This window comes from Microcebus murinus, chromosome 6 (genome assembly GCF_040939455.1).
Source record: "Microcebus murinus isolate Inina chromosome 6, M.murinus_Inina_mat1.0, whole genome shotgun sequence".
NCBI lineage: Eukaryota > Metazoa > Chordata > Mammalia > Primates > Cheirogaleidae > Microcebus > Microcebus murinus.
In genome coordinates this window covers 91,527,913-91,540,673 of record NC_134109.1, presented here as the reverse complement: position 1 = coordinate 91,540,673, position 12,761 = coordinate 91,527,913, and the positions used below count along the sequence as shown (strand labels likewise).

The 12,761-nt window shown below is 33.4% G+C and overlaps 1 protein-coding gene across 1 annotated transcript in view; it reads right to left on the bottom strand.

The window, feature by feature from the left end:
* The window catches only part of UNC13C (unc-13 homolog C), a 493,476-nt gene that overhangs the window by 179,891 nt on the left and 300,824 nt on the right, over window positions 1–12,761 (bottom strand). The window contains exon 17 of the mRNA XM_076004387.1: window positions 11,005–11,138. Within this exon, the coding sequence (XP_075860502.1) occupies window positions 11,005–11,138 (134 nt within the window). The remainder of the gene's footprint in view (window positions 1–11,004; window positions 11,139–12,761) is intronic.

Genomic DNA, 12,761 nt, shown 5'->3' with positions numbered 1-12,761 from the left:
CAAGCTCTCCAAACCAGGAAGGCTCTTCCCAAGGGAGGAGCCTAAAGGCTTGAGTGCTGGAACTCCACAGCAGATTGCTGTCAGATCAGTCCCTGTGAGTTCCTTCATCACCTGACTCCAGCTCTCCTACTTCCCCTGCAATCCATGTGTCTGACCCGCTAGTGTGTGTTTCTGTGAAATGCTGGCTGGCAGAGAGCTCCCCAAATGTGCACCCCTGTTCCACCATAAGCCCCCAATGGGAAAGCAGTGGGTCTCTCTATCTGCATGGACCTCAGGCTAGGGCACTCTCTCCCTGGAGAGAAGCAACCACTTGTGAATTTCTTGGCTCAAGCTGCACTCCCTACTGTAACGAGGGGGGAGGGGCCACAGCTCCTGTTCAGCCTGAGTTCCCCTGGTATTTGGTTACCAAGGAACCGGGAGCTAGGCTATTTCTCTCCAAATGCTACTCCCCTATCCAATATGGCAGCTTTCCAATGGGCGAAGTGGCGCCTTCACAGGTCCCCATTCCTTAGCACCCCACCACACTCAAAAGGTAATTTTTGCAGGTGGTGGGCAGGCGGGAGTGGGGAGGAGGAAAGGGATGTATGTTTCCATGGTGTGTGCAATGCACACCACCAGGGGATTGGACATTTCAGGGGGAGGGAGGGGGCAGGAGCAATGTTTGTAACCCTAACAATATTTGTACCTCCAAAATATGATGAAATAAAAAAAAAAGAAAGAAATTTTAAAAAAAAGGCATTTCACAGGCAGGTAAGCAAATCTAATTGCAAGGTGTTCCTGCGACAGAATGACTTAGTTTGTGAAACAATGCAATTATAGTAGTCCTCCTCCCTTTATCCACGGTTTCTCTTTCCTAGGTTTCTCTTTCCTAAGTTACCTGAGGTCAACCATGGTCCAAAAATATTTAATGGAAAATTCTAGAAATAATTCATAAGTTTTAAATTGCATGCCATTCTGAGTAGTGTAATAAAATTTTGTGATATCCCCCAAGACATAAATAAAAAAAAAAAAAAAAAGAATATTTTGGGTAATGGAGAAACAACACAAAATTGTATTGCCATATTGTACTAGAACCTAACAAAACCTGAACTGGCTTAGCAGCCAGTGGAGTCAGGCTTTCACTGCTTTCAGAGTTGAAGCTCTGGGTAGTGTAGTATATGATCACAAGTGAGGATCCTCACTCAAGAAATCTGCCAGTACTATGACTCTGCTACTTTTGTTTCTGATTTTCCTTCCAAGCATTTCTTTTCATTGTGAACTACCTTCTCTTTCAACTCTGTTTATCTCCTAGCTCTGTTCATACTTTATTTTAATTCATTATTTATTTCAGATCACCTGCCACAGCTGTCTCCAAACTTGTAGACTTTCAATATCTCCTTTCCTTGTCAACTGTCAGATTTCTGGAATTTCACAGTCAAGTTCCAGAGAGTGAACCTAAGTTTTCTTCTCCTGGAAGATTTGTCTCATTAGGTTGCCTCTACAAGGGTCTGTAGGAGGAAGAGTTTAATCCCAGAATGACTTGTGAATGTGGCAGGCACAATGATTAACTTCAGACCCATGATTAATTTTGTACATATCTTTTTTCTCAATTATTAATAAATCTTTATGACTCCAACTTTGCATGGTACCTGACACATATTAAATATTCAATACATATTTACTAAATTGAAATGAAACTGTTAAAAAATAATAAAAGTAAATGGAGAAGGAAAGAAAAGAATGAGATATAATATTTTATGTTAAAAGAAAGAATTAAGTATTTACCTATTTTTCCTATATTTATTATATATCAGGACAACCATGTAAGTAACCCTAATTAATGAAGGAAAGTTTCTTCCTTATAAACAAGTCTAACTAATAAGTGTTTAAGGAATGATGACATTATAAAACCACTATTTTGCAGTCCCTAATCAAATAACGAATTCTGAAATGATCATAAATAAATGAAACCATTAGAGGAAAGGCTAATGAAGGAACTTTTTAATGAAGAGATCAAGCTGTCAGCACTGCTCAGTCTTAGCATCACCACAGGAGAACAACCAGACTTAATGTGCCACCTAATGTGATGTAGGATGAAGTACACAGAACCACCTGTGCTTTTAAAAAAAAATGAAACTGAAAGTTATTCTCCAGACTAGGAGAGTATTGAATATGGAGGTAAGAGTTAAATAATACCTCAGGAGGCAAACAGAATAATCTAGAAAGAGGCATATTCTAAGGGACAATGGCATGAATAAATAAGTCAATGGCATGAATAAATAAGTCAATGGCATGAATAAATGAAATAAATGGAAAGAAGGAGGGCTGAATGAGAATGAAAGAGACTTATGACATATAATAACCATACATGTTGTCTGCACCTTTTTTGGATCCTGATTGAAACAAAGCAATATAAAAAGGCATTTTTAAGGAAATCAGGAACATTTAATTAAGAAACAGGGATTACACAATTCCAAGGCATTACTGTCAATGTTATTACTTGTGCTATGGCACTGCAATACACAAAACAAATTAGCCATAATTTTTGAAGATAAATACTGAAGTATAGAGGGACGAAATGACATAATGTCTGAGAATTGTTTAATACAATTTAGCAAAATAAAATGAAAACAAGAGTATAGATGAAAATATGACAACAATTTGATAATTGTTGAATTTGAGCAGTGAACATACAAGGCTCTATTATATAGTCTGTGTACTTTTCAGTAAGATGAACATTTTCATAACAATTTCTTAAATACAAAAATAATTTAGGGGATCCATAGCACAAGTGAAGAAATCAATACCTTTAATACTTTGAACACAATTATTTCCAAAACAGAAAGAACAAGATGCAAACCCCTGATCAAAGTAGCTTAAACCCAATCTTCTGTATGGTGGTAAATGAAATATTCTATCTTTTAAAACATACAATTTGAAAATAACATTCTGGCTCATCACATAGCTTGAGGTGAAAAATAAAAGCATATTTTATCTTTGCAAAAGGAATAGACAAGTTTTTTTCAATTGGTCCATTTTCTACTCAATGTCTTGTGATACTCTCTGCTATATACTCTTAATGAAGAGAGAAAATAAATTGAGATTTGACTGTATGTATATACTTTTGGAGAAATCTGAAAGAAATTGCATATAATATTAATAATACAATGCATGCAAACAAATAGAATAACAGAATGACTGGAAATTATATTTTGGTTAGGACTGCAAAAGCAAAGTAATGTAAACTAATAATAGTTTAAATAAAATGAAAGTAAAATTTTATGCATATTTAAAAAGAATTCAGATGTCTTACTTTTAGACATATGTAGTAAACCTTCCCTACATTCTGTATTTAATTGATGTTAGTCTAAAGGGCTTTCATGTCTAAGTATACAACTGCCTACTACATATGATACTTGGAAGTCACACAGGTAACAAAGTCTCTATATATCCAAATATAAGTCACTATGTACTTCCTGAAATTGACACTTCTCCCTGTATTTCTTATCTCAGTTAATGGTGCCTTTATAAATATAGCATTTCCATTGTCTCTACTTTCTTCCTTAACACTCCACTTAATGCGGTTAATCAAAAAGGTCTTTTGATTTATCTCCTTAAATATACCATAGATCTGACCTTAACTCTCTATTAGCTTATTATACAAGGCTCTCATATCATCTCACTGGATTACTAGTATAGACACTTAACAGCTGTCTCCACTAACAGAAGAAAAACAACAACAAAGAAATGAGAAGAAATCAATTTAATTTAAAACCAAAAACAATTCAGAAGTTTAATAAAACCAAAAGCTGTTTCTTTATAAAGACCAATAAAATTCATAAATGTTCATCCAGTTAGATAAGAAAAAAGGATACCCAAAATATTAATATTAAAGAGAGAGAAAAAAATCACTTCAGATTTAATACATTAAAAGGATGATAAAAGAATGGCAGGAGCAACTGTATGACAAAAATTCTGACCACTAAGATTACATGGAAAAATTCCTTGAAAGACACAAACTACAAAAACTTAATCAGACCTAACAGATAACCCAGATAACCCTACATCTAATAAGGAAATTGAATTTATAGTTTGAAAACTTTCTACAAAGAAAACTCCAGGCCAAATGATTTTTTTCTGGTAAATTCTACCAAACACTCAAGAAAGAAAAATCCCAATTCTACAAATACTCTCACAGAAAATCAAACTGGAGGAAATTCTTCTTAACTCATTTTATAAAGTCATAATTATACTGATTTCAAACCCATAAAAAAGACATTACAAGAAAAGAAAACCATAGACCAATATTTTCATAAACACAGAGGTAAAAACCATTAGTAAAATTTTATCAAATGAAATCTAATAATATATAAAAAGGATTATACACCACAACCATATAGAGATTATCACAGGAATGCAAGGTTGATTTAAAGATTAAAATTCAATAAGTACAATAAGTACTATTCACAATAGTAATAGACTGGAAAAGAAAAATTATATGATGTCCTTAATATAAGTAAAAAGGATGTTTGACAAAATCTAACACCAATTCATGATAAAAATTTTCAGAGTATTAGGAATAGAACAGAACTTCCTCTATGAAAATATTTCAGTTAACATCATGTTTAATGATAAAAGACTCTATGCTTTCTCCAAAAGATTGGGAACAAGGCAAGGATGTCTGCTGTTACGAGTTTTAATCAGCACTATACTGAAGATTTTAGCCAGAGCAATAAGGCAAGAAAAATAAAAGACATCCTGATTGGAAAGTAAGGAGTAAAGCTATCTTTATTTTAGACAAGAATATCATGTGTTTAAATAATCCTAAGGAATCTACAAAACAGAACTAAATTTAGAAAGGCTGAAGATATAAAAGGAATATATTTAAAAATTATAGCTATATACTACCAGCAGTGGGAAATTAGAATATAAATACCATTTATGATGCCAATAAAAATACTTAGAAGCAAATTTGAAAAAATATGTGCAAAACCTGGGGGTCACTAAAAATGTCAAATATTAATTTGAGAAATTAAAGAAGGCTTTAATAAATGGAGATATATATCATGTTCATGAATCATAAGATTCAATATTGGCATGTTTTTATTTCTTCCCAAATTGATTTATATATTTAATGTAACCTCAATCAAAAGTCAAGCAGGTATTTTTGTTGTAGAAATCAACAAACTGATTCAAAATTTAAATGGAATTGCAAAAGAATTAGAATAGCCAAACAACTTTAGTTGAAGAACTCATACTATAATGTTTCAAGGTATATTAGAAAATTATAGTAACCAGGAAGTGTGGTACTGATATAAGGATAGATTTATAGATAAATGAACAAAATGAGACATATATATATATATATTGAATTTATTTTTGACAAAGGTGCCAGAGCAATCCAATGAAAATTATTTTCAGTGAGAGCTGAAAAAATTAGATGACTGTACGCAAACAAACTCAAAGAAACTTAAACTCTATTACCACATCATATGTAAAAATTGACTTGAAATGAATGATAGACATTGATGTAAGTCATCTAGAAGATAAATGTGGGTTGTAAGCTGACTGTGGGTATTGCAAAGATTTCTTAAATAAGATGAAAAAGTACAAACTATAAAAGAAAATAATCAATAAATTGGACTACTATATCAAAATTTAAAAAAAAAAACTTTGTGTTTCAAAAGACACTAGTAAGAAAATGGAAAAGAAAATTACAAATTAGGAGATAATATTGCAACATTTATTTCTGATGGCAGACATTTACCTAGAATATGTAAGGTACTATTACAACTCAAAAATAATAAGATAAACATTCCAATTTGGAAACGGGAAAAGGATTGGAATGGAAACTTCACCAAAGAAGATATATGAATTGCAAATATTCATATGAAAATATGGTCAGCTTCATTAAGATTCAGGAAGGTACAAATTAAAACCATAGTGAGATACTACTATACACCCATTAGGATTGCTAAAATTAAAAAAATAATAATCATACCAAGTGTTCACAAGGTCCAGCCACTTTGGAAAGCAATTTGACAGTTTTTAGAAATACTAAACATATATCTACTTCATGATCCAAGAGAAATTAAATAATATGTCTATAGAAAACTTATAAACATTCATAGCAACTTAGCCTTGGAAAAAATTCAAATTTTCATTAACAGATAACTGGATAAATATATTGTGGTGTATGCATGCAATGGAATATTGCTCAGAAATAGAAAGAAACACGCAATAACATAACCTCATTAATCTCAAATTAAACAGACAATAACATAATCTCATTAATCTCCAAATATTTATAATGAATGAAAGGAGCCAGAAAAAAGAGTATATATAATATATGATTACATTTATATGTAATGATAAAGTTTCTACTAATTTATAGTATCAAAAAGCAGATCAATGGTTTTTAGAGGATGTCATGGATTGCAAAAGGCACATGGAAACTTACTGGGGTGATGGATACCTTAACTATGTTGATTATAATAACAGTTTTGTGGCTAGATACATATGCCAAAACTAATAGAATTATACACATTAAATATGTGTAATTTTGTTGTATTCAATTATACTTCAGTAAATAGAGAACTATACCTAAATATAAAACTACTCTGCTTAATGGTTTTGGGTTTCAATGAAATACTGAAATTTCTACAAGCATCTAGAAAGCTACTTCATGAAAAAGAATTTTAAAATTTGAGAAAATACTGCTTGAAGAAATACTCCAGTCCATTAATGAATCAACAGCATGGGAACAGAGAGAAAAGACACTGGCTATATGTGTAGATTAACCTTAATGTATTTGTTCATTCACTAATATATATGCCTGGATATATACTAGTAAACAAAATAGAAGACATTTTCCCCTCAGGTTTATATTCTACAATTATTACAATTATTTATCAAAGTCATGATAACGATAAGACCTTTATTCAATAAATTCTTTCTATCAATAATCCTAGATTACACTGAAAGAGATTTTAAAATGTCCTATAGGCCTGGTGCAGTGGCTCACACCTGTAATCCTAGCACTCTGGGAGGCCAAGGTGGGTGGATCGTTCAAGGTCAGGAGTTCGAGATCACCCTGAGCAAGGGCGAGACCCCGTCTCTAATAAAAATAGAGAGAAATTAGTTGGACAACTAAAAATATAGAAAAAATTAGCTGGGTATGGTGTCACATGCCTGTAGTCCCAGCTACTTGGGAGACTGACGCAGGAGGATGGCTTCAGCCCAGGAGTTTGAAGTTGCTGTGAGCTAGGCTGATGCCACAGCACTCTAGCCCAGGCAACAGAATGAGACTCTGTCTTACACACACACACAAAAAAAAATCCTATATTTTTAAATCATTCATTCACTTGCCATTGTCTCCAAAATAAAACCCAAACTTGTTTTAACTTTACATGTCCCTTACAGTTGGTCTGTGCCTTCAGGCACACAAGTGATCCTTTATTGATATTATGGACTTCTGTGTCAACTTCAGGTTTTCTGACTCCATGGATTTGGGATGGGGCTCAGAATCTGCAAATCCAGCTACAGATCCAACCATGTGATCCTGACGCTACTGGTCTGGCCTTCTTTTTTGGAAAACACTGTGCTAGCCTAAGTAATCATAGAGGTGAGTAACTTAGCCTAAATGTGACGGCACATTATGTAAATAAAGAAACAGATGTGAAAAAAAAAAGCTCACCAAATTATACAAATGCAACAATGGCCACCACAACCACACCTCAATCTCCAGGTGAATTGACTTAAAGCATTTTTTAAAATAAGAGAGAAACTAAATTGGATGATCTTCAGTAAGAAAAAAAAAGCTTAAGAATGTCCTTAAAATGTGACCAAACACAATCATAAAACAGAGATTTGAAAGAGAGGGAGAAGTTCAAAATATTAGGGCCAGGATTTCAGAGAAAAAGTGGCTCTAAACTCTTGACATTAAAAACAAAATTATAAGCAATTGCAACATCAACAAAAATAAGTAAATTGGACCTGATCAAATTAGAAAGCTTCTGCACAGCCAAAGAAACTATCATTAGTGTGAATAGACAACCTACAGAATGGGAGAAAATATTTGCATGCTACATATCCATATATAGAACTCAGGAAAATCAATAAGAAAAAAATTAAACAACTCCATTAAAAAGTGGGCAAAGGACATAAACAGAAACTTTTCAAAAGAAGATAGTCTAATAGTCAAAAAACATATGAAAAAATGCTCAATATTTCTAATCATCAGGGAAATGCAAATCAAAACCACAATGGGATATCAATTAACTCCAGTGAGAATGACTTTTATCAAAAAGTCCCCAAACAACAAATGTTGACGATGCAGAGAGATAGGAACACTCATACACTACTGATGGGACTATGATATAGTGTAACCTCTATGGAAAGTAGTATGGAGATACCTCAAAGAACTAAAAGTAGAAATACCATTTGATCCATCAATCCCACCACTAGGCATCTACCCAAAGGAATAAAAGGCATTCTATAAAAAAGACATCTGCACCCAAATGATTACAGCAGCATAATTCATAATTGCAAAGATGTGGAAACAACCCAAGTACCCATCAATACATGAGTGTCTTAACAAAATATGGTATATGTATACTATGGAGTACTACTCAGCCACAAAAATGGTGAACTAATACCTTTTGTAACAACCTGGATAGAACTGGAGACCATCCCACTAAGTGAAGTATCACAAGAATGGAAAAACAAACACCACATGCACTCACCATTCAATTGGCAATAATTGATCAACACTAATGTGCACATATGGGAAGTAACATTCATAGGGTATCAGGCAGGTGAGAGCAGGGAGGAGGGGATGGGTAAATCCACACCTAATGGATACAGTGTGCAATATCTGGGGGATGGGCATGCTTGTCAGGCAGTGCAAAGGCAATTTATGTAACCAAAGCATTGTACTCCTGTAATACTCTGAAATTAAAAAAAAAAAAAAACAAAACATAAAAAACTTGAAGAGCAGATGAGTGAATTCACACCTAATGAGTACAATGCACACTATCTGGGTGAAGGACACACTTATAATTTTGACTCAACCTGTACAAAAGCAATTTATTGTAACCAAAACGTGTATATCCCCATAATATTCTGAAATTTTTTAAAAAAGCAAAAAACAGACATTCCTTTCCTTTCCATGTGTCATTGCTAATTTTTATGCTTCGTAGGTTTAATTTAGTTCATAATTTTACATTTATTTTTGCCATAACTAAGTGTATTTACTCCAGTTCCTTTACTACAATTACAAAAGTCAATGAAAATCTTTGTGTATATTTTTGTGGTATATGATTAAAAATCAATCTGGGAAATTTTCATTTATTCCATGATTTCATAACGTATCTTTTACTGGCTATAGCTTGATTTAAGTTACTTTGCAATTGTAATGAATATCTTTGATTTCAAAATCCCTTCAAATGACTTAATTTGTATTTCTCAGCAGATGTTTGTTATCATTCAATAATCTTTTATCAAATGGCCTATCCCAGCCCAAGGACACAGTCTAGAAAACAGCTGTCAGTCTCCCAGTCTTCAGGAAACACTCTGTCCTCAAGAAAGATCCAAACAGTGACTGGGAAAACAAGTCTATTCCACAAAGCTGCTGGAGACCTGAGAAAGACTTCCCAGGGACCATGATGAGATGAGGACATGTCGTGGATTAGGAGAGAAGATCTAGTCCTAACAGAAGAGAATAAAAGAGCGAAGTCTGTATGGATGGTGACCAAGAGACACTAAGGCCATCAGGAAGAAAGGGGGGTGAGTATAAGGATTAGGTTTGAGGGGAATGGAGAAGAAAGTGAAAAGGCAAACAATGCTATCATGGTTGCATATCAAAAACATGACCACCTTCTCCACAATTAGGAGGAATTGGGGGCAGGTAAAATGGGTAGTAAAGACAGGAAAGGGTGAAAACTGAAATACGTGAGTTGATTTCCTCTGTTATTGGAATTTTAATTGTACTCAACATAAACTTTGACCCTGTCTTGACCAGTAGAGAAAATAGCAATAAAGCCAGTTCTCCATAGAGACTCTGAATCGACTTCATTGTTCTACTTCATGGTTTGCCTATTTCTGCTATCCTTACTGCCCACATCATTTTAGATCTTACTAACATGTCAAGATACCCTCCTTGTTCACCAGATTGCGAGTGCCTGGTTGGCAGTCTGTTGTTACTTTGCTTGTTTGGCCTGCAACTTGTAGGTGTGAAGTAAAACCTAAATGTGCAACATTAAATTTGAATTGGATCTTGGAAATTAACTAGCAATATGTCTTTATTTTACATGGGAGGAAACTGAGATGCAGAGAAATTAAGTAATTTGCCCATGGTCTCATAGCTAGTGACATTTTGATAAAATGATGATTCTACAGACTCTTCTAGAACAGTCATGAATTTTAATTCATCTACCTTGTCTTGAAGGCATAAATTTTAGGTTGCAATTTGTGAAAATGGACTTTTTCTATTAAGTGTTGCATTAAATTTCTTAAATCAATATGCATGACTATTTTAAAAGAAGATTTTTTTGACAAATCTTTATTATTAAAAAGCCATAATAGAATATGTTTAACACTAGCTCTTCAACATTTTTTTTAGTTTTGGGGAGAGTGCACATTTATTCTTTTGAAATAATGGAACCAAAGTAAAGAATATGTTTAACACTAGCTCTTCAACATTTTTTTTAGTTTTGGGGAGAGTGCACATTTATTCTTTTGAAATAATGGAACCAAAGTAAAGAGGGAACATTTTACATCACATAAAAATCAAATCTTGGGAAATATTTGACTCCATAAGTAAACAATCATACTCTATGGGGCTCAAACTAATAACTCATAGTATCACTGACCTGATATTTGCTGATAAAAGTAGAAAAATATTCTGTTTTCTACAGCTTCATTTTGGAAACATTTGTCATTGTCATCAGAGTATAAGCTATGCTTAAAATATTTTTTTAAGTTTAGTGGAATAAAATCCATTCATTTCCAAAACAGTGTACTTACTGATTCAGGACAGGTGTGTACGCAGTTTTGTCCTCATCAATAATAGTGACCATCAGTGTAATAAGTTGAGGCCAAAAGTCCAAATTCTTGGTAGTTGGTCCCTGATCTTCCCGAGGAATGTCCTGTCTCTTACTCTGCTCAGTAGTTCACACAACATGCAAAAGAAAAGGTTAAATGGGATGACTTTAGTTAGATGTCACTGTCAAACAGAAGGATCAAAGAAAAGTGATCATGGAAAAACTCTTAGATCATGTAAGCCAAAGGTATTAAATTCAGGTTTCCTTTCTTCATTGAATGGCATCCCATAGGATAAACTCAGTGGCCAGGTTTATATTTCTAATCACTCTTCTTGTTTTTCTTCTTTCTTGGTTTAACTTCTATAACTCTTTTACTCTTTATTTTTATTTTTTTTTAGTTTTAGACTGGAAGTTTCTTCTTCCTCAAACTATAGCTATTCATGACCTTAGGAATTATTATTGTAGACATTATCCCTTTAATGTGGCTTCTTCTAAGGATAAAGATTGAACTTTGTGTGTGTAAAGATTTGTGTGTACAAAGGTATGTGTGTGTGTGTATCTGTGTTTTTTTTTACTCCTTGAATATTTTGTCAAAATTCACATTGGTAGGTAGTGTGCAGAACTCAAAGCAGACTGGTTATAATATCAGTACAGTTAAATTCTACAATATATATATACACACTACATTAATAGCCTTGAACTCTCTTATCCTGCCCACAAATTTATCTAGCTAACTAAAGTTTTGTAAGTCAAACTTTTACTCTTTTTCCCATTATTTAAATTATCTCTGAATCTTTCTCAATTTACCACACTGCTTGAATTCTTTAATTCTCACCTCTCAAAGGCAGAATGTGACACGGGATGATATAAATTTGCTTTGAGGTTAACAGAGTACAATAACACTCTTTCATGTTTCACATATAGATTTCATTCTCAACATATGCAGTCTTTCCCAACAAACAGATAATTTATTCTGGTTATTTATTTTGGTGGGAATTCTTCTTAGAGCAATTCTGTTACATTTACTTTTTAAAATTAGGCAAAAAAAAATGCAATCAGAGATAGTTTTCATTCAAGTATACAAATAAGTGGGAAACATATGGCTTCTTTGACAGTTTTAGCTAAATCATTTACAAGCTTGTATGTCCAGAATATCTGAAAACTTTAATTTGTGGTTCAGGAAACAAAGACTCTGATGTAAAATGTGTTGGGTATGTACAACCACAATGAGTAAGATGTGCAGCATTTGTGGGATGGACATTCTTGAAGCTCTTACTCGAGGGGGGAGGTGGGCATGGGCAAAATATGTAACCTAAACACTTGTACCCACATAATACGCTAAAAAAAAAATTTCATTTGGCCCAATCTATTGCTATATCTAATTGCCATGTCTTCTGCTGTAATAGGAAGAGCAGCCATTCTCTGCTGAATTGTGTATCCATATCTTCCAGTGCCAATTATGACATGGAACCATATTTGGATGAGTTATGTTGTTATTATTCTCATTTAAGTTCAAAGATAGTCCATAGCAAATCCACTTACTACAAGAGACCTCTATATGTAGACTACTAAAATGTACCTTTAAGGACATGTATTTCCCTAGGGTTCTGGTAAGAGCTGTTGATTACCTTTATGTTCAAAATGTAACAGATGTTAAAACTGGTGGAGCTAAATTAAAATGGTCAAAAAATTAGTGGCTGACAAATGACTTCAAATATCCAGAATAAATTATAAGCCATA